Below are 23,526 nucleotides of genomic sequence, written 5' to 3'. Positions count from 1 at the left end.
AAGACACATTAAGAAAAATGTACTAAAAAAGACATGTTAAAGTTAAATGGCAAAGGGAATTTTGGTGGGGGAGTGAATTCAACATTATTCACTTTAGGTTAGGCTTCCTTTTCTGTCGTTACTTTGATATTCTGCGACCTTCTTTTAGTGACCATGTCATTCTTTCATTTTATATTCAAATAAAACTGTTCTGAAGGCTCTGACAGGGCAGAGCTGACATCCAAATAGCACGTGATACTCTGGTGTTTCTTTAAATACAATACATAGTTTGTTACCTTCCTTTCAATGGGAAAACTATCAATGGTTCCATGAGCCTCAATGAGTCCTGTGAAATTATGGCAAACTGGGGTCCTTTTAGGAACCACCTTAATATATCTCCAAAAATGACCATAGTTTCTTTATCTATAAACATATTCCAAGAGAAACAAAACATTGAATTTATTAAGTGTCAGTTGTAAATTCAGAATTGTTGCATATACTGGAGATACAGAAATCTAAAATGCAGAGACCATCCTAAAAAAAAAGTTAGTGAATCAGAACAATATAAAACTATGACATACTTGAAAGCTGTGCTACAGTTGAGACATACAGAAGGTATTCTGGAAGCACAGAAGATGAACAACACCTCGCTGTTTGTTTGCTGGGAGGAGAGGCATACGGGGCTTCTCAAAGAAGTGATGATTAGGTGGTGTCTTGAAAACTGCATATGAATTGGTCTGATTTTGAGATGAAGATTCCGGAAAGAGGAACCAGGAGGTACAAAAAAAAAAGAAAGAAAAGCATATTTGGAATACTGTTTCCATGTAGGAAGAGTTTAGAATGCTTTTGGTCCAGAGTTGAGTGTGGAGAGGTTGATGAGGGCCGAGTATAAAGGGATCTCACATATCATACTAAGGATTGTCTAGTAGTTCATGAAGCATCATGTATGGAGTGTAAGCAGTTGACTAATATGATCTGATTTGTTAGCAGTTTACATTTCCAACTATAAGAGAACTTCTTAGAAAGGGTCCCAATGACTATGTCCAGCCAATCAATTTCCAGGGTTTCATAGTGTCTAGAATATGGTAGATAATCTACAAATGTTTAATATAAGGTAGTAAATAGATGAATCAATAAACCAATAAAAGAACGAACCTAGTTAGAATTTGGTTCTGGACTACATAACCAAATTATTTACAGGGATAATGATGAAATTTATTTTGAAATATTTAATAAGCAAGAAAGGAAGTGGTTGGGAGGATAAAATATGATTGTCCAAATGTGGATAATTGTGAATGCTGGGAATCTGGTAACTACGGGATCATACTTTTATTTTCTTTACTTTTTTTTTTGAATGTCTGATATTTTTCCATAATAAAGAGGATCTAAAAATTCCTCCTGAGTTAAGGCAACTTGATTTCTAGATTCCACATATTAATATGTTGATGAAGCATAAATATATTAGTTAAAAAGAGCTAAGCTTTTAAAGAATGATATTTGTAACTTAAAAATCTCACAGTAAAAGAAAAACCTTGGACACTATAAAAAATTTGGGGAGTCAACGCAACAGTTGATTCTAGGTTTGTAACTTTTCGATCTAATTTTGGCTAGAGAACTTCTTGACCCAAACCGCTTCAGCTTCATAGCGTATAGTATAGAAGCGAAAATAATTTGTTAGAAATTAGTTGTGAAATTTTTTGAAAATATGGAATCATACTCATTCCAAAAAGTGCTTTGAAAAATGCTTTCACATTAATCTATATCATACTCAATTTATTTCACAAAATTTTGTTACTTTGTAGTTACTAAAAATAACTTGGTAGAATTTATCCCTGCTTGTACACTTAAAATATACAGGTTTTGTGCTAACAGCAATTAGGTTAAGACACAAAAATAATCTTCATATACAAGTGCATCATTGTTTCTACTTTAGGAATGTGAATTCTTCCCAGTTAAATTTGAAAGGTATGGATAGCCATTGATTCATATCTCTTGCAGCCCGTTCAATAAATTGAGTTATTGCTCTTAAATAAAGTTAGGTTTTAATAATTGATCATTTCTGGAGACTGGCCAGACTATCACTGAAACCTTTGTTTTCAAGGTGTAGCTGTTAGAGGGGGTCTCAGCTGCTTCAGACTAGTTTCCATACCTACTCTCAGTGAGGGGGAGCTGGGCATCTCCATGCGTTGGATACAGTGTTGTAGGTAATGAGTGTCAAACTGCAAGCCAGTGTTTAAATGATAGTTCTTTAGCTGATGCACAGAGAAAAAGTAGGACTGCTGCAATGAGGATACCACAGACGTAGGAATGGCATATGGAGACAAGGGACAGATATTAAAGGTTGACTTTGGGTCCTTATGTTAACAAACAATTTTGTCCAGGTGAAAGAAACACAGCTTCACGGAAGTAGTACAGGTCACCAGAACTTGTGACAAAAGTTCTTATTTATTCTTCTTTTTAAAATTAAAAAAAAAAATTTATATTAAAATAATCTTAATCATAAAAAGGAAAAAGAACAGACCACATAAAGAAACTGGCTGATTGAAAGCAGAAATGACTTTGTAATTATTATCCCAATAGAAGAATGCTATATTAATAGGTATTAGGAATATTAGGAAAAAAACTATTTTACTATTGTGTAATTGGATTGTGTGTACATCAAGGATTCATTTAAAAATTTTTTTCTCCTGGCTCTGAAAATGGAGTTTCCCATCCTAAATATCTCAAAGTAGTTAAGCAAAACTATGGGCCATAGAATGGTTTGAGTCAGTGTAAGCCCTCTTTAGCCACTATTACACTGGAAACTTTATAAAACTAAATCCTGAAAGATGAATTAATTACTCCCAAAGTAATTTTTAAAAAATCAGTAATTCCTCTAACTCAGAAAAGTCTAACATCTAGAGGGCCACATTTACCATGACTTTGGCAAAAATGGTGAAATAAGAAAAATTGATTAACACAAAAATGCATATAAATTCTTCACAGAGAATGCCTGCTGCTTGGCACTTCATTTCTTTCCTTTTGGGAAAGTAGAGGAAGGAAGGCTGTTTTTTCCTCATTTTCCCACCAGTTGTATAAATCGTTTCTCTAGTCTTTTGTCTAATAACCAGGAGAGCTGAAAATAAGAGATGTTGAAGATTTTTACTGTGTGATAGCCTCAACTATAAGAAGCAAAGAATAGATTCATCTTTATATTTTTAGGACTCTTAGGTTCTATCCAAATTAACATTTTAATTCTTGTATTTGGTTTACCATTTGAAACTAAAGTTTCAGTGATGGAAAGGAAAGTTTTATAGACACTGAAGAAAACTGAAAATTTGGGAATATCATGGGAAGATGGAGATCTTATACATACACTTAATAAAAAACCCAAAACATTGAAAGGCAAAAACAAGTATAAAGTGTAACATGCACAAGGCAGAGGTGAGGACGGTGAGACAAAAAGGCAATATATTTCTTCCTTCTCATGTGACACAACTTACTCAATATTCTTAAGAAAGATGTTCTCTAATATGTTTAGTGACATTACTTCTGATAACTGTTGAGAGGAAGTAACACATATGTTCTTACTAGCAGATCCCATTTAAAGGCTATATCAGTTTTTCTATAAATCATTGTCAGTTGGTAAGTTTTGATGAGCATTAAAAAATCCACTTTAACTATTTCATCCATACCTATATTTTCATGCACTTAAATATAAGCATGAAAATTATGAATGCAATGGATGTGTAGGTGTAATCTCAAAATCAAAATATAAGCTTTTCTTAAATTTTGAATACACACATCTCAGTTGAAAGATTTACTTGTTATCAACATTATTTTTTCATTTTGTAACTGTATAATGGAACTCATTCTTTGGTTGGGGTAGTTAGCTAATCACTATTTCAACAAATATGTAGGAGTATACCCATCAAAGGGAATAAAGTAACAGAGGCGAAAGTCAAGAAGATTTTTGCCAAGTATATAAATAAGAGAAGAAAAATAAAGACAATTTACAAAAGGAGGCCTTCCTATAGAAATTCAGAAAATGGAAACACCATTTTCAGTTACAAAGTCAGCTTAAATCTAAATTGGCTTCCTTCTCAATTTTGAGTTGGATCTTACTTTCATATATGCCTTACTCTCATATTTGAGTCTCAAGTCAGACTTGTGGACACTCTGGTGGTCAGACCTTATTCTTTTAAATAACCATTCTCCTTCCACACCAACAGTGTCTACTTTGGTGTCCTTGATCCTGAGTATTTTTATTATGTAGAGATTTTTCACTAACTTTTCAGATGCACTTCCCCTTTCCTTTCCATGAATAAAATAATTTTTCTTCTCTGGGGTTCTTCAAGTTTATGAATTCAGGTACATGTAAAGGCAAGTGACTACATAACTCCTGTTGTCAAATTCCATCTTAAAATCACATTGATAAAAGCATGCTTTAGTTAACATACCACTACTAGTAGCAACTTTCAAAGCGTCTGCATCCCATCCCCCAAGTCTCCCGTCTCATCTTCCACTGTTCTCTGTTCAGTCTAGCCCACTCTCCATCCATCAGACATCTTCATCTGATAGAACATGCCTACAGATTTCTTTGTTTCCTGCCATCTGGAACAGCTTTTTCTACTGCATCCACTGTGTTATTCCAAATCTTGGGGGAGAATATATTCAAAAATTGTTTTTCTCTTTTAATCTTTGTAATTGCAATGTTAACTCATGAAGTGATATTAAAAATAAAACATAAATAAGCCCATGAAGATATGTCTTTCTTGTGCAAACTAAGACTTACATAAAAAAAAAAAAATTCTAAGCAACTAAGATTTAATTTGGTGGAAAAAAAGTTGAGTGGTATATTACTAATAACATTGAAATAAGTAAGAGATATTTGATTGTTGGTAACCAGCTAATTTTTGTTACAGATTAAAAGGTACTGTGCTCTAAGTTAAGTGAAATGTTTTCTAAGTGAGATATAAGGGAGAAAATACAAATTATTAAATAATGACTTGGCTTACTGAGGTTGGTTTTCTCTATTCGTACTGTATCAGCCAAATAGTATATATCTGCTCATGTGCTTCAAATTTGATATATATTTAAGTTTTGTGAAGGGAGAAGAATGCGTGTGTTGAGAGAGACGAAGTCAGAGAGATATAGACAGAAACACAATACAGGGGAGTAATCCAGAAGGGGGAGTTAAACAAGATTGGTGTGTTAAACAAGATTCTTTTGACAGTTGTATTTTGTTGTCAGGATAGATGAGTATTAAAAAAGAAGGCATTTTTTGAAAAATAGTGTTTTCTATTTTTCCATTTCTATACTTTAAAGCTATAAAAAAGCATATCAAAATAAAAACAAGATTTAATATATAATTTTAAAAGCTTTTGTAGAGACTTTTTTGAGCTATGTATTATTTCATACTAGTAGAGACAAACCAAATTTCATAAATGTGGTGGAATCTTTCTATTTATAGATGCTATCCATCTTGTTCCAGAAAGAACCTGAATGGCAGCATTTGATTATTTCATTAGAATAACAGCTTATCACAATCAAGACAAACTTTTTGTTAAATGTTTATCTTGTTTCATGTGATGCCAAGTGAAAAGAAGTTAATTTCACAGAAACTTTCACATTTCAAGAAAGGTTTGTAGTTCTCCTAAAGAAACTATATTAAAAATATTAGTTGTTGACGTTCCAAATTTCCATTAGTTTTGTTAGCCTTCTTATATAAAAGGCATAAAAATCTTAAATTGAGATTTTATTTTTGAATTCCATTTTATTTTTACTTGAAAAAGTTACTTAACTTTTTCAAGTTAAAATAAACAAGTAGAAAAGTATATAGATGGAATCGGAACTATCCTTATATGCAAAAGAGTTAACTGAGAAAAGAAGTTCCATTGTCTTGGGAACTAAATATAGGACTTCAAGGTAAGATTTTCTGATATGTATCCACTTTTGTGTACATATGCACAATAAATGACTTAATAAACCCTATAGTTAACTGATGATGCTAGAATCCAGAAATTTGTTTTATGTTTAAAGAAACTAAAATGTTATAAGGCGTATTTGTTACATTTAAAGGACTTAGTAAAATTCAAATTGACATCCATTGTTAAAAAAAAAAGTTTATTTGGCTAAAGAGAAGTTTTAATGTTTAGAAGTTAATATATCTATTTTCTTAAATCAGACTGATAGTTACAAATTAGTTCAAAGGCAGGGTGACAACCATCTTCAAATTAGGTCTGAAAAAGAAACTACAAACATTGTCAAAGGTTAGACAAAATGACAGGAACATCATATTTGGAAAACTGAGAAGGGAAATTTTCCTTAAAAAAATTTAGGATCTAAGTATAGTAGCATACGTAGAAAAGCTTTCGTAACTTCCAAATGAAAAACATACATGAGATAATCATACAAACTTTTTGTGTTTACATAACACTCACAAGATATATATGGAAAACTTTACCCAGAGTAATTTTATATTCCATGTCATAATTTGGTTTATTTTCCTTTGCAAGGATAAAACATCTATTAGTAAAAATCAGACTAATATGAACATTTCAAAACCACATGATTCTAACTATACTTTTTAGTTCCTAAAGTCTGTTTATTTGAAGAACATCATTATATAAAATATTACAATTATTTGAAGAATACAATACTTTTTAAAAAAGATAAAATAGAAAGCATTAGTCATAGAAATAAATAGAATTGCAGAAAGGCGTATTAAATGTCTGTCTTTTCAAACCAAATCATCTAAAAGCAAACTATTCTACTTATAATAGTTAGAATGGAGTTAGTCTTTAAAACTATAAATATTTTCAATATTTGAAAGATAGCCATTTCAATAAATAAGTTACTCTGATAACTAAGCTGCAATGGGACAAGTTATGGTAACTTCTCTCTTTTTTAATTTGATTTGCATTGTTATAAACTACAGTTTTTACATCCTATTATTTCAAGAAGGTTTAGGCTTTTTTTTGTCCTTCATCCTATGTATGATGATTTCTGGATGTTTTAGTATAGGGCATCACACCGATGCAGTCTTGCAGTGCAGCCCAAGGCAGTTGCAGCAAGTATTTCCCACTAGGAATGTTAAGGAGCAAGGCGGGTACAAGGCTTCAGGAAACAATCTAGAAAACCACAAATACAGCTTGTTGGTCCTTTCCACACAATTAACCTTTTTAGACAAGATCCATAAAATACTGTTTATTATCTAAAAAATTTTAAGGAGAATCTTTTGTTAAATGTTAACAAAAGAACGACTATCTTAATTCCCTTTAAAATGCAACCCTTAAAAAAAAAATCAACTCTAAAGTCTTTTTGAAAAGTGCTTAAATCATCTAGAGATAAATATCACTTGGTGTCCTTGTTTTCTAACAAATGGCTTTTTCCATTGTTTCCATTAATTTCACCCACATTCGTTTTTTAAAAAAACAAGGCCCTTCTCCTCATCACAAAACGCAGATGCATGGTTTAGCATATAAAACCAGTAATTACATACTAATTTACGAAAGATTAATTTTTTCTCTTTTCGTCAGTTTTCAAGAAGTCTTCCCGTGATTAACTGTAAACAGGAATGGTTTACAGCTCAAATTAGAAGCCATTAATTAGCAAGCCGAAGTCAACTGCAAGATACACAGATAATTTAAATTATTTAATCACTAATCACCTTGGCTAAAGTGTAGTATAATGTTTCAATATCCTTCGGTAGGTTATTGATCTGTCACTAAATTACATCCAGATTAGTTAGAGACAAATATTAGCGTTCTTTCCTTTCTTTCATGTTTACATTATTCCTTCCTGTAAACACTTAAAAAAAAGCTTTAAGGTTCTTTAATCCCAAATCCCTAATTAGCCGTCACTGGCCTCTTTGCAATCAGGAAAAAGAGTATCTGAAGTATATACAGATCAGGAGTTCTCTTTACCCATATAACAATGAAAAACATTTTTAAAATGTACGGCTGAGGCAATGGCAGTAAAAAAAGATATATGCAGAGGTGGCTTTAGCAAATAACGGGCTTGCAAACGCAAGTGCTTAACAAAAAGCGCCCGAACCTCTATTGCAATATACAGCACTCCAATAAATTACACAACACTTTGCATAGGCTGCAGAAATAACGCAGGACAAGACTTACACAGATGCCAATCCGCAGCATTTATACACATGCACATGGCAAGAGACAGAAACCAAACACTATCATTCAACTCGGGCAGGGTAGCGCGATCCCGTTTGCCCAGCGTGAGAGTGCTCTTTGCGTGTGTGTCTGTGTGCGCGCGTGAGAGTAAGACCCATCCTCGGGGCATTTCCCCTCTTTGGGCAGTTTTGCTCCATTTGTTTCCTATTTCTGCTACATAGAAACTAACTTCCATCTCAGCCCCAGCCAGCGCCACTGAATAGAGCCTGTGCTGCGGCTCCGTGTGCGTCAGATCCCTCCGCGGAGCAGTCCCCGGCCCCCTCCCTCCCGCGATCGGCCTCCACAGAGAAAGCGCCTTCCAGCCAACCCGCGGCTCCGGCTCCGACATCTTCTCCGACTAGAAATAAATAAATAAATCGCACCTTTGGCCGGGGAGGGGGCACCGTGGGGGGTCTCACCGCGCCGAGTGCTGGGGCGCTAGGGGCGCAGGGTCGGAGGCACTCCTTTTTTTGCGCCGAGGGGCGGGGGCGCGGGCTGAGGACGGGGCCGAGCCCCGGGCCGCGAAGGCGGCGGACTCCTTTCTGCGGCGGAGGGATCCGCGGCGGAGGCGGCGGCGGCCGTAGCCGCTGCCTGAGAGTTGTTGTTTCCTCCTCCTCCTCCTCCGCCTCCGCCGCCGTTGCTTGAATGGTGGAGCCGAGGCTCGGCTCGTGAACACACAGTGACAGCTATAGGGCAGGCGGCGGCACCATCCCCGCTTCCCCTCGGCGGCGGGGTGTCCCGCCGGCGGCCCTGAAGTGACCCATAAACATGTCTTGTGAGAGGAAAGGCCTCTCGGAGCTACGATCGGGTAAGTCGGGGGGCTGCCGGGGCCGCTGGCACCGGGCGATTACGCCCGCGGTCCCCCGCCCCCCGCCGCCCGGCCGCTCAGCCTCTGTGTCTCCCCTTCCTTTTCTCCCGCGCAGAGCTCTACTTCCTCATAGCCCGGTTCCTGGAAGATGGACCCTGTCAGCAGGCGGCTCAGGTACGGCGGCGCGCGGCGCGGGCCGGGCCGGCGCTCGCCTCTCGCGGGCGTGGGGGAGGGCGGCGGCGGCGGCGGGGCCGCGGCCCGGGGCGCGGGGCTCAGCTCTCCCCGCTTTGTTGTTGCAGGTGCTGATCCGCGAGGTGGCCGAGAAGGAGGTAAGGGCGGCGGCGGCCCGCCGCGTCCTGCCGCCGCGCGTCCGCCCCTGGGCCGCGGCGCCGCCGCTGCCGCCGCCGCCGGGGCGTGGGGCGCGGGGCTCGGGGTCCCCGCCGGGGCGCGGGGAGGGCGGGGGAACGGAGCGGGCGGACTGGGGCCGGGGGCCGGGCTCACGGGGCGTCCTCTCCCCGCAGCTGCTGCCCCGGCGCACCGACTGGACCGGGAAGGAGCACCCCAGGACCTACCAGAATCTGGTGAGACATTCACGTCGCGGAGCAAAGAAACTTTTCCCCGAGTCGAATAAAAATTGAATTTCCCGCAATTTTTTACAGAGACAAAAACTTGGCCCCAGAACGTGAAAGCTCCAAAGGCCACGGGGAGGGTTGGGAGGCTAGTTCAGGGGCTGCGGGGACAGTGGCCGGGGGGACCCGCACCCCGGGGCCGAAGGGGCTGCGGACAATTTATTTGTGATATTTTGTTAATGTGCTAGAAATAAAGATACGTCATGAGTGTTGTGCAGTGCAAGGCCGGAGGAGGAGGGGCCGGCGCGCGCGTCCGTGTGGGCGCGGGGGCGCGCGCGAGGCGGCAGCAGCGGCGGCGGCGGGAGCGGCGCGAGGAAAGAGAGCGCGCTTTCTTGCTCTACGCGCGCGGTCGGCTCGGCTTTCTCCTGCCCCACACAATAGCTGGTGACTAACTGCTCCGAAGTGGCATTAGCATTTCACAAGCAGGCAATTCAGCCGCAGCGGAACCGTGGCAAGGCGTTATATATTTTGTCCTCCTGATTCTTTTGCTTTCCTTAAACTCAGAACTAGGTTTTTTGTTGGAGGGGTTCAAAAGTGTGATGATAGTTGGCCAGCAGCATATCTTGCATTTACCAAAAACACATTCGCTGAAGTGTAAAACCTGGTATATTCCTAAAGCCAGAAGTTTAACAGGCTTTTTCTGATTTTGCTGATTCTATGCCCCTTGCTCGATTAAAAGCAATCGTTGGAGGCCACTGAAGAGTTTTGATTTTTATCCATGTATTTACCTGGGATGGAACTTGGCAAGTTAAAAGTTTTTCTGTTATCTTGGAATATATGTTTTGTTAAATAGCTTGAAAAATACCTATTATTTAATTTTTTGAGTTTTCAAGGTGAATAATTCAGTAATTTGTAGAAATTGACTTTTGAAAGTGGACCTATCAATTGAGTATTGTGAATGGAAAAGTAAGGTATTTGTATTCTGGAGTTATGTTTCCCATGTTCTTTTCTCCTAAATTTAGGTTGTTTGTATGAATGTGCATTTGTGTGTGTGTGTGTTGGACAATTAAAGTAGTCACACCAGGGCAAATCAAGCATTTGAAATCTATGCGGTGCATTGATTTTTCTGAGACGTATTTGTAACTGATGTGACATAGTTAATAATGACTAATGTTATTTCATGAGGGCTTAGAATTGAAGATCTTGTGTGAGGTGAGGGAAGGCATGAGATGATTTTGATGGCTTTCGTTTCTTTAGGATGCAGAACATCTAACTTTCGCATCTAAATATTGTTATTTAATATTAGGTTGTTGACAAGTGCTCACAATTGTTGAAATAAGCAAGGGTACCTAGCTTTATAAATTTAACGGAAACTTAACAGTTGTATTCATTTTCACAGTTAGTTTTCAAGTAGTGATTTAGGCCAGTTTCATTTAGTATTTGGCTAAAATAAAGAGTTTGAAGCCAACTCCAAAATTGCGTGATTGCAATATTTAAATTTGAAGTTGTAAATATTTGACAAAATTTTAAGTGGATTTCCATGTTTTCCTTGTTATTTGGAAAAATATAAAGATCATAATTTTCCATTTTTAAGAATTGGGCAGATTTTATAAAACTCATCTTTGCATCTTGCAAAAACTCACAAACCCCAAATCACAAGATTGCTGTGTTGTTGTTTTTTTTAACTTGGAGACACTGGGTAATGTTATACTTTTAAAATAAAGTAGCTAATGGTATCTGGCTAAATTATGGGACTGTCTGATCCTTGTAGGAATATCATTTTGTTTTCTCCAGTAACAACAGGGGTATCAGTGTTGATTTTTATTTCATTTTTTGAGGGGGTTTCTCATCTCTCAAGTAGTAATAAAATGAATTTATATTTTTAGTCTTTTTATCAGACTTGGGACACAATATGCAGTGTCTTCATCAGTGTGTTATTTATCAAAATCCACCTAGTGTGCATGGAAGTGGTTCTTACTCTGAGTGTTTTCATCTATTTGCCAGAACAGTCATATTGGCATGCTCATGAGATAATTAAGAATTTTTGTTGGAATTCAGAGTTCTGTGCCTCATGTTTTCTTTTTTTATTCAGCATATTGCTCACTATATCTGCTGGATACAAGTCATTCAAGGTGTTTTCATATTAAACTGTATATATCTTAAGTGTGTTGGTTTAACTTTATTTTACTTTTTAATTAAGATTTAATTAGCTTTAAAAATATTTGGAACACCAGGTATCTGAGTACACTTTTGTTTAATAGTTGGATCTTGAAGTTTTATGTCTAGGTGTAGGTGAGCACATGCAAAACCTCTCCTACTGTATTATCTATTGTCTTAGTTTATTATGACTTAAACGTTTCACTTTGTTGCTCTTATTTAACATTAGTTTGAAGATTATTTTGGTGAATGAAACCAAAATAATAACTGTTTGCTTTAGTAGTGTCTATCTCTACCTGGAAATTTGTTGCTATGTTTCTGATAAATTGAGTAATATTTAAAATGTAAGAATTCATATGTCGGATTGAAATTCCTGGAAAACCTCAAATTATGGCTATTTGGGATGGGATGTAATATTTGCATTTATGAGCTTAAAAATAGGTATAGTTTAGCATCTGCAGTCAGCCTACAGATAAAATCACTGTGACTGAGTTTTGACCAAGAGAAAAGGGGAGTTTTACGAGCAATTTTAAAAGTTTATAGGTTTAAAAAAATTGGTGCATTTATTTCAAGTGTGATTGATTAAGGTATTGTAAGATATTGTGATTATTACCATCTACCTTAAGATTTAAAACATTTTTAACAGTGAATGGAATTTAATAGTAAGTTAAAGGGTGTTTTTTTCTCTATGATATATGCTTAATCAGATTTCATATTTTTTAAAATATGAGGTTGATTTTAAAGCAAAAGGGCATTTTTAAAACTTTTATCAAAATTCTTATTTTTTAAACGGAGCCAGGCATAGGAAGCAAAGTTTTTATAGGATAAAAAATTTCAGCTAATTTTTGCACAATTATTTGTTTATTAGTTTGCATAGTGAGATTAGTTGGTTTGTTAACTTTCGCTTTCCAGTTGTCACCTTCATTAGTGGTGATTGCATATTTATGAGATCTCCAGGCAGAATTTTTAAGCATTTTACCAGATTCGGGATTCCTATTACATTTCTTGCTTACAAGGCATTTATTTTTTCAAAACCGGTTCATGTTTTACTAATCTGTTAAAATGATGTAATTCTTTTATTTTTTTTGTAGTGGTATTTGCTTTTCTTAAAATGATTCCACTTTATTAGAAATCTTTATTCAGTTGAAAGGATTGGGAGCCAGGACACGTGGGTTGTGATCTTAGCCCTGACAAGTTAACCTGCAGGTTACCTCGGGCAAGTCATGGAATTTATGCGAACCCCAGTTACCTCGTTTGTGAAATAATGGAATTAAAATTTTTCTAATCTGAAAATCTAATTTTAAACTCGAAATAGCAATACATTGTCTCTAATAGCTCAGCTCTTTCATTTTGGAGTTTGATTATCCAAAACAGAAAAGTAGATACAGAGAAATCATGCAGATTAGAAAATGGTATAAATGGTTTTGAGTGTGCCATTCTTAGGTTGTAGTATGGTTTCTCCTTGCAAAGATAAAGATTTTTGGGACAGTAATCACATTGTAGGCTACCTCTTTACTCTGTAATTAGTGTGTTTTTCACCACGGTTTAAGTAATAGGTTCTATAAATTATTGGTGGTCTTAAATTCACAGATGAATAGGACCATAAATAGAAGTTACTTAAGTGTATATCTTAAGTATGCATTTATTTAGATTATGCTGATTAATGTGAATGTTGCGTTACAAAACTTGGAGATAAGTTTTAGGGAAAAATATATAACGCATTAAATATTTTTGAATCAGGGGTTTCCCTTCTATGTTAAAGATAATATAGTACTTTTTAAAATATAACCAGTATAATTTGGGGGGTGGTTGTGGATGTAATGAAGTAAATGTGTGTTGTAGAGTTGCCATTTCCTTTTTTAAATAGCATATCAATGAAATAGTAAGCTTTGCTTGATAGCCTTTAAAACAAGGCTTTACTATCTCATAAGCATAATAAAATAAAATGTTAAGTGTGAAGAGAATACGTGGTGAAGGACTGAAGTGGGCAAACTTTCATCCTTTCTTACACATGCAATTATTGGTACTTATTGTTTTAAAAAGTGAGACATTTATAAACATTTTTAAATAAGTACCTGTTAAATTCTTAATACCCTTAAATAATTGTAAAGTGGCATTTTGTAGAGGGAATTGTATTATCAACTCCCCACACTGAGTGGTGTTTTATATGATTGTTATGAGGCAGAGTAGTACTGCAAGAGTCTGTTTCCCAATCTGTGAAATGGGCTAATAATAAATAGCTCCTATTTTGTAAGATGCTGTGAGTGATAAGGGACTGGCACATCAAGTACTAAGTTTTTTGTTTGCTGTTCCTTGAATTTTAGTAGACATAGTTAAAGATTGTTGCAATTATAGCTTTATAATGTCATATTAAAGTTTAGTGTAAGAAAAACATTTTTATTTCAGAAGCAAGTATCTGAACATAACAGCTACACTATAAAAAAGGCTGCTTTAAAACTTTAGAAAATACTGTTGGTATAATTACTTTGTAGATTGAAGGATAAAATGATTAGCCTAAGATATAAAGAAAAAAGTATAGTAAATACCAAAAATAAGTAATTTTTAAGGCAGTGTGGGTTGATGTCTGGAAAACTTTTGATGGTTTGTATGGTGATTCTAACTATGATTATTTTTGTGGAACAATTAACATTAAGAAGTATTGGGGTGCTTGAAATATTCAGAATTGATTAGAGGATATATGAAACTTTTCTTCTTTTGGTAATGATCAGATGACGTTTAGGAACATGTGAAGGGAGCTTGGCTGTTGTATCTGGCTCCTCCTCTGCAGAGATTTGTGTAATTTAAAGCCATCCAAATAGTTTGTATTCTTTTCAGAAATTGTTAGATGTTTCTGTCAATCTGGCTTAAAAACATATATGTTTTAAACAGTTTAATAAAGACTTTTGAATTAGCCCTTAAGTGAGCATTAGGTTAAATAAACCCTATGAATGTCAATTTTTTAATCCACTCAGAATTTATCAGATAACCACAAAATTTGTTTCTTTTATCTAGAAACTCCTCTCACTGCAGGCATTCTTTTTCCCAAATGTTGTGGTTATCTACCATGTCACTACAGAATTGTAGCAAATAAAATTATGTCCTGCACAATTTATTCTGGACAAGTAATACCAAACAGGTTAATTTTATTCTTAATAGTTGTTTCTTTTTATGATTTTTAAAATTCATAGAAGTATATCTGTAATACTAAGCAAAGTGGCAATTATACTAAGCACACCCATTTAGAATAACTTCCTATTTTGATATACTTTTAATTAATTTTAAGAAACTGTGATTAAAATAAATGTATTAGAAAAAAATTAAGAGCAAATTTTTTAGGATATTTAAGTTGCTTTTGTAATTACATCTAAAAGTGATTGCTGCTTTTACATAATGGTAACCAAATTACAATTTTAGAAATAAATTGAAAATGTGTACAGATTATAAATTTTTTTTGTTTGTGAGATGCTGTGTTGGTGAAATGAGTAATTTGTGAAAATAAATTATTTTGTAATTATTAAATATGTCACTGAACAAATGGAATATAGAGGATTGTAAGTATTTTATAACAGATTTAGGGACATGATAGTATTTTTTTTCTTTGTGGAATTTGAAAAATTAAAAATTATGATATTGAACAGTAAAATTAAGTTTGAGAACCTTTGGTCACTACAGAGAAGGCAGCCATCAGGTTTAAAGCAGGTTCACCTTTATAGTTACTTGCCTTACACACACACAAACAGCCTTATTTGAGGAATCAAAGGAAAGGATGGTTGGATGAGAAGTTTTGATACTAAGACAAATTAGGTAGCAACGTGGTCGATGCAGCTTCCACTTAAGTTAAAACTAATTTAAATTGTTAGAGGAATGAGATTTGTGGTATTCATGGTAGCATGAATGATGGCAGCCTGCTGCAAAGGAAGCACATAAAGAATCTATATATTCTGGACTCCAGATGGCTGTGGTCATTGTGGCATGACGCATTTGGTCTCTTCACGGATATGTAACAGTCACATAGCCTGTCTTCACAAATGTTATAGTATAACTGCAAGAAATATTTACCTTTACTTTTGTCATTTGGATCTGGTTTAGTTTTGGAGTGTGAAAATACTAAATTCTAGGAAACTTGGAGAAATAACGCATCTTCTGAAACAATTTCACTGCCATTGTATATGTAGTTTTAGTTATTTTGAGTACAGTGTTTGAAACTGAAACATTTCTAAAAATGAAACTGGTCGTTCTCTTAAGATTGTTTACGTTGGCATCTGAAGCATAAACAGTTAAAGAATTTTCCATCTTTAAATTAATAGTAACTTTTTAAGCAGAATTATAGATTTGAATTTTAAATTATACTTTGTAAGTAAATAATGCTTTAAAGAACATTTCTTATTGCATAAATTTTACTTAGCAAACATGACTTGATTTAAAAACAACTTCAAAATGTATTTTAAAAAGTTAAATTTTATCTTAATTTTTATAGAGCATCTTTTGTGGTTTGAAAAACCTTAATTCTGGATAGTTTTTATTTATTTTTAGCAGAGTATAGTCGCATTGTGATGATAGAGCATAAAATTTGGAAGAGCAGTATTGTGTTTTCTGTAAATGTAAAATTTGTATTGATGATTGTATTGACAATACTGAGTTATCTAAAAGGAATTTGTAGGTGGTTGACTAAATTGTAAAGAGCCTTTCAAGTATGTTTATTCACAGCTAATTAAGAGTAAATAGGCTACCAAGATTAATTTTGACACAATAAGATTTTGTAAATTTTCTTATATCTCTAATTACAAATAAATCATATACATGTTAGAGCCCTTCTGAGAGTAGTTACCCAGCTTAGAGGATTTGACTTGAAAAATGGTTATTTGGGTTTTAGTATGTTTATAATCGTAAAACCTGTATGACAGTGCGGGGTGGGGGAAAACTAAAGTTTTGAGAAGGAAACTAATGTATTAAAAGTAATAGTAGACTTGGAATCAGGACATCTGGATTTGATTACTGTTTCTCCTACTTTCTAAATGTATGTCCTTGGACAAACTGTATAACCTTTGGACTTCAGTTTTCTTTACCTGTGAAATGGGGAGATACTTAACCTCATTTGCTTGTAAAGATAAATTTTGGGAATATTTAGCACAAAGTATTCCATATATTTATTTATGTGGGGAAACTGTTACAGTAAAAGTACTCAGAGAAAATGTAAACTTGCTCTGAAGATTATAGATATAATTTAACCTATCCTTTGTAATAATAGTAAGAGATTTATAATTATAACTTTAGAAGTTTTGAGAACCTTAGGGGCTCGATTTTAATAGATCTGTAGAGTGATTAAATAGCAAATAGGTATTCTTTAAATTCATGATTTTTGTTTATATGCTAGAATAGTCATAAAAATTAACCATATTCCATTCAGCAGACCTTTTAGAACTCAGAACTAGTAGAGAGCAGAAGCAACTAGCCTTTCAGATCTGAAAAAATTGTGAGAGAAACAGATGTGAGACAATCTGAAAAACTGACTTTTTTAGAACCAATCCGGTTTTCAAGACAGGGATAAAAGGAAGAGCCTAGTCAACTCAGATCATACTAGTGCTAATCATTAGTTTGGTCTTACTTTATTTTCATAGGGACTTCTTATTTATATGTTAGAGGAAGGACTGGTGGTTAGGTCTTGTAGGTAAATCAAATAGTTGGAATTAATATATTGATCTAACCTCAGTTGGAAAAGGTCCTTAAAAAGGTATCCAATTTTTTCCCCCTGTTTTGGTCTAGAGAGATTTTTTTTTTTTTTTTCAACATAAAGGTCAACATGTAGTATATAATGTGGAGTGTGATTAAAAGCAACAGGCAACTTTTATGTCAGGTACTATGACTACGTCCCAAGGTGGTGACTTTTGCTGTCCCAGTCTTACAGATGAAGACATTGCGACTTTGAGTAAATATTTTCCCCAGGCTCAGTTAGGCAGTTTAAACCCAGGCTTGACTTTAGAGCCCTTAATCAAACTACTGACTTTTTCTTTAAGAATTGGTTAGAGAAGTCTTAATGGCAGTATATCTGGTGGAATGCAGTGGCTACCAGTTTCTTGATATTCTGTTTCCACTAATAACACTTACCTTTTAACAGTACCTTCCACTGATAATAACAAAATTTTCTTGGCTGGAAAGGATGGCTGTTTATATGAAATAGCATACTAAGTAGAAGCAGGTTGATTTAGCCAAAGATGCAGGACAATAAACCACTCAAAGAGCTCAGTTTCTTTTCTTGTCCTTCCTTGCTACAGTTCACTTTTTCAGAAGATAATATTCAATTGTAATTCACAATTCTAGAAATGTTTTATCTATATAATCTGAGAAAGGAGTGATATAGATTTATGATTTAAGCCAAGATAGACAAGGCATGAGCAGAGTTGCCTGTTTAACAAAATTGTATTACCCCTGCTGCTGGAAAAGTTGCTAGAACCAAGGATCTTTCTTAGATCTGAGTAGGCAAACTATGGCTGCTGTGGGTAAATGGTGCAGGATACCAGTTTGTACAAGGCTTCTGAGCTCAAGTTAACAGTTCTTAAAAGAATTTTCTAAAAAAATACATATGTAGCAGAGATAGTAGCTCCCAAAGCCTAAAATATTTGCCATCTGACCCTTTACCATCTGACCCTTTACAGAGGTTTGCTGACTTCTGCTCTAGGTAACATAACATATTTATAAAAAAGGATACCTTTGTTTAATTTAAGTTTTAACTATTAGTTATGGACTAACCAAAGATCACTACCCTATCAAGTGATTCTCAACTGGGATTGGGGGTGGGGTGGGGCTATGAGAAGGTAGGAAAAGCTCTGACTAGCGCACTGGTCTAAGAGTGAATCTCAGTGGGGTGGTATGAGGGATTTGCATCCATAAAGCAGGCTCTTGCATTTTAGTGGGAGAGGAGATGGAATGTTTATCAAAAGGGGTGTGGATTTAAAAGTGGAGCCCTACTGATAAATGTGTGTTTTAAAAAATTTTTATTTTACAATTGTAATCATAAATTTTATGGTATTAACCCTTTAGTGTACCTTGCGTCTCACTTTAAGAGTTTGGAATTTTTGTCTTAGAAATATTGAGGAAAATTGGATTGATCACATTGATTTCATTTAGCCATTGTGGGAGAGAGTATTTAATGTTGTCAATATATTAGTGTAGTTTTATCTTCTACTTCTATCCTTAGATTTTTAAATGTTCCCTTTTATCTATAGTAATTTATGCTTTTGTACTAGTTTGCTTAGTTGTGAGACTGAACTTTAAAACGTTTCTTTTTCTGGCTCAGTTTAATGTCTGTTGAAAATGATTCAAAATGCCTATTTTATAGCTTACTTGCATATTGATATATACATACGCGTATAATTGAGGCAGTGAGTACTTGGGGGGCATTATGAATATGGGCTCCGGAGTTAGACTTCCTTGGTTTGGCTCATCTGTTCCATCCACTAAATGTGTGTGACCTTGACAAGGTTGTTAATTATTTTAACAACCCTAAGTGGTATGTACTATTATTATTCCTAATAATAAATTATGGTACAGAAGGATAAACAATAGTACATACCTATTAAGATTGTTAAAATAATTAACTGAGCTCTTACATGTAAAACTTACCACACTTACCACAGGGGCGCACTTATTACGTAGCCACTGTGTTAGCTATATTAGTGTTATTAATATTTATCACACATAACTTTATAATTTTTGTGTGTTGAATATCTAAAGAGCTTGAAAGAAGCTCTGGTCATGGAAAGTAATGGGTATATTAGAATTGAGGATGTCAAGTTTTGTTGTTCCCAAATAATAGTGTATAAACAATTACTGAAAATCCAAATGTAGACATTTTGGATAAGGAATTTCATTACAATATCATGTTAAGTTTTCCTTTTAGTTTTAATTTCATTTTAATTATTTATTAGTATAAATGTTCATTCAAACTGAAAAGCTTAGTATTAAAGATAGGGGTTCTTACTACTTGGAAAATTAAAAATTATGTATGTATAGCCATAAATGAGTTATTTTAATTTTTTAAAATTTGTTTTTGCATTTTAAATATTGGCCATAGTGACATGGATTAACATTCATGAAGAATAGTATTCAGAAAAAGACAGTCACAAAAGATAATTTTTACTTTTCAAAGTAAGTATTGTTGTGTGATGTGTGGGACCAAAAGGAGATGTGGTCCCAGTTCTCTTCTAGTCTCATGAAATTGAGAAGAAAAGCAATAGATCATTGTACTTTTAATTGTATAATCATAAACTGATACATAAGTTAAGAAAAAGTCACCAAGTGTGTGCAACCAAGATAACACACTTAGACTGAATAGAGTAAAGAAAAACAAAGGAAGTTACAGTGGAGGGAAGATATGAAGCACATAGAAGAGATGTCTGTACAAGGGGATGTGAGGGAATGCAGAAAAGTACACCACATGGGAAAAGCCTGACAGAAGAAAGTGCAGGTAAAGAACCTGAAAGAAGGCAAGTGTGAAAACTAAGAAAATTTCACAGCTCAGAGAAGACTATGGAGATATGATGACTAAACATAATGTTTTCTGGATGAGATCCTGAAACAAAAAAGACCAGTCTGAGTGGAAAAATCAGTTAAGTCTTAATAAAGTCTGGAATTTAATTAATCATATCATACCAATGATGGTGTCTCAGATGTGACAAATGTATTCTGGTAATGTAAGATGCTAACAACAGGGGAAACTGGCTGTGAGGTATTCTGGGAACCTGATTTATTTGAAAGTTTTCTGTGAATCTAAAACTATTCTAAAATTAAAAGTTTATTTAAAAATTAAAAAAAAAAAAGGCAAGTGTGTTTAATATGGAAAAAGTGGGCTGGAGGGTGTAGGGCTGAGAATGTGCCTGATGAAGCAGAGAAATAGGAATGGACCAGAAATGCATTTCAGGCCTTGTAGACCATGTTAAGGATTTGGATCTCCAAAGAGCAAGGAAAGCCTCTGGTGTTTTAAACAGAAGTGACTTGACTAGATATATGTTTTGGAAAGAGCATTCTAATGCAAATAGAGAATAGGTTTGAATGAGGTAGAAGGCATGAGTGGATGTGGAAAAAATGGGACTTTATTGTAAAGGTGATTTGAAATTGGGCTGTTGTGGAGATGGGGGGAGATAGATAGATTTAAGGATAGGAAGGAAAAGTCAGTTGGACTTGGTAAAACTGCTTGGATATTGGGAATGAGGTGGGAGGGAGGAATGGGCAGTGTGAAAAATTTGACTTCTTGTTTTGAGACTGGATAGATGGTGTTGCCATTCACCAAAGTAGGGGACATTTTTTTGGGGGTGTTGGCATCCCCCCCAAAAGATTATGGTTTTATTTTTATATTATTGAATTGAGGCTTGGAAACTCCAAAGAGAGAGATCTTTTAAGAAAGTTTGATAGGCAAAGCGTAGGCTATAGATGTAAATTTGGGAATCATTGACATAAGGATTGTCCAAGGAGAGAGTATAGAGTGAGAAGAAAAGAATCTGGAACTGGACTCTGGGATCTCAGAACTTAAAGAACTTCACCATTTAATGGCTAGATAGATGTCAGTGGTTTTTGTATATTTTTATGTGTTCATTTATCCTACAATTTATTAAGCACTTAACTATAAGTACTACATTTAGGTACGAGTAGAAAGGTAAAAAAAATCTAAATCATGTCTATGCAAAACATGGACCGGTAAATTGGCAATTTTAGTATAGTGCAGGGGTTTTATAACTGCCCCCCACCCAAACAGGGCAAGATTATGGTAAGGCCTTATATGTGTGTTTTTTGGAGGGGGAGTTGGAGAAGAGGATTATAACTGTCGTTAGATTCCCACTGAGGTCCAGGTATCAAAATATATGTGTATTAAGAACAATTAATATGGTATAAGTACTAGAAAGTGCTGGGGAGAGAGGTAAAGAAATATTTGGGAAGGAGTATAATGTGTTATGGAAACACAAAGATAGAATGTCCAAAAAGAGGGTCAGTGGTGTAACAGGTCACATAAGGCAGCGAGGCCTAGACCGAGCCATGAAAAAGAATGTAATGTGGAGGTGGGTGGGTAAAGAAGATTTCCAGCAGAGGGATCAGCTTGTGTAAAGTCTCAAAAACCAGAAAGCATGAGGAGTTTAAGAAATGAAAGGATCTCTTCTAACTTTAAAATGAAAGTTGATTTTTGAAAAATTGAAATATACTAAACCATTAAGGAAACATCTAGGGGGGGAAATGTATCGTAATATTTTATTAAAATATGCGATTCTGCAATGAGGATTTTCAGGTTCATTACCTGAAATGTATTTTACCAGAACACTCTAAAATAGGATCATCACAAAACTAACGTTAATAAGTAATGAAATTTCTTGTTAAAATAAAACTTTTAACAGGAATTTTGATCAATTTAAAGAACATTAGAATAATTATCATATTCAAATTTAGAACTGGAAGGGATGCTATAAATATTCGAGATTTTTTCTTTTAAATTTTATTTTTAAACAAATTAGGGAAGATTAAAGTATAAGTACAATTGCAAAAATTCATACTTTGATATATTTTCTTCTGAGTACTTTTTCTGTTTAGCTAATCATAGTGTTTGAAAAAGTATGGTTTGATTCAAGATGATATTAGGGGAAAAAAGGAATCTATAGCTAACTCAGTTATACATTATACATTAAACAAAATTATACATTAAACAAAATTAGTTTTATCTCAGGATTTTTCAGAGGCTTTAATGTCGTTGTGCTTTGTGAAGCTCCAAAGTGGAGATGGAGTATGTATAATTTGTATTAGAACCTTTTTTCAGAAGTATTCATTCTGTCAATACTTATTGACCATCTACTGTCTGCCAGACTCTGTACTGTTTTTTAATTATCTTACAAAGTTGACAATATGGCTCCATGTTGTCTCCATGACAGGAGTGTATTATGATAAAAAGTAAAGTAAGTTCCTCTTAATTGGCTTCAGTTTAGAAGGATGAATATTAGCTAACTTTTTAGAAATAACATTCATGGTCTTTCTGCAGTTAGAGTATAACAGATATACAAGATGGAGTGAAGTAATTTAAACCCTCACTTCCCCCACTCCCCCCAAATCAACTATTCATAAAGAATTCATACTAAAATTGCCGTTACTAAATGAACTTGAGTGGCTGTTCTTAACCTTCTTGGCCTTAGAACCCTGTTATATTAATAAAAATTATTGAAGTTCTTTTGTTTATGTGGATCATAACCTCAGATTTATTATTTAAATAGTAAAACAAATTTTAAAATTGTATTCATTTAAATATAGTGAATTCATTATTAATATAATTCATTATTAATATAATTCATTACTAATATAAGTAATTTTTTAATAACAATTTTCCAAAACAAAGTTGTAAGAAGAGTGGCATTGTTTTACATTTTGAGGATCATTTAATGTCTGGTTTAAGAGACACATTCTTAAATCTGCTTCTGCATTCATTCTGTTGTAACATCACATGTCATGTGGCCTCTGGAAAACTACCCTATACTCCTGAGAAAATGAGAGTGAAAAAGCAAATAATAATGACTTAGTATTTGTAGTTTTTGCCTAAGGAACCCCTAGGGGTTCCCAGAACAAGTACACTTTGAGAACAGCTGTACTAGAGCACTACAGTGAGAAATTTTTAGTAACTTGATAACCTAAATATAAAGTGATAAAATTATATGCCTTATTTTCTCATTTAATTCTTTTTAGATTACTATGCAAATAATGTCTATTTATTAAAAAGACTTTCGGGGTCTTTACTCGGGGTACATAGTAAAAAGACTAGCATTTCATATCTTGGTTTTCAAATTCTAGCTTAAATTAAGCAGTATTTTGAAGTTGTTCCAAAAGTGGTCAA

At 34.8% G+C, this 23,526-nt stretch overlaps 1 protein-coding gene and 1 long non-coding RNA gene across 2 annotated transcripts in view; one reads left to right on the top strand and one right to left on the bottom strand.

Annotated features, from left to right (window-relative positions):
* Positions 1-6,067: 6,067 nt before the first annotated feature.
* On the bottom strand, positions 6,068-8,511 carry LOC141571675 (uncharacterized). Its single transcript, XR_012496650.1, has 2 exons — positions 8,097-8,511; positions 6,068-7,091 (listed from the first exon to the last, which is right to left on the bottom strand). It is a non-coding gene; the product is annotated as an uncharacterized LOC141571675 (long non-coding RNA).
* A 12-nt stretch (positions 8,512-8,523) lies between these two features.
* Positions 8,524-23,526, top strand: part of PHIP (PHIP subunit of CUL4-Ring ligase complex) — a 118,957-nt gene continuing 103,954 nt past the window's right edge. Inside the window, exons 1-4 of the mRNA XM_074333220.1 lie at positions 8,524-8,943; positions 9,059-9,117; positions 9,243-9,272; positions 9,465-9,524. Of these exons, the coding sequence (XP_074189321.1) occupies positions 8,904-8,943; positions 9,059-9,117; positions 9,243-9,272; positions 9,465-9,524 (189 nt within the window). The 5' untranslated portion in view covers positions 8,524-8,903. The remainder of the gene's footprint in view (positions 8,944-9,058; positions 9,118-9,242; positions 9,273-9,464; positions 9,525-23,526) is intronic.

This window comes from Rhinolophus sinicus, linkage group LG05 (genome assembly GCF_036562045.2).
Source record: "Rhinolophus sinicus isolate RSC01 linkage group LG05, ASM3656204v1, whole genome shotgun sequence".
NCBI classification, from domain to species: Eukaryota; Metazoa; Chordata; class Mammalia; order Chiroptera; family Rhinolophidae; genus Rhinolophus; species Rhinolophus sinicus.
Note: the sequence above shows the minus strand (reverse complement) of the source record. Positions and strands in the feature narration are given on the sequence as shown.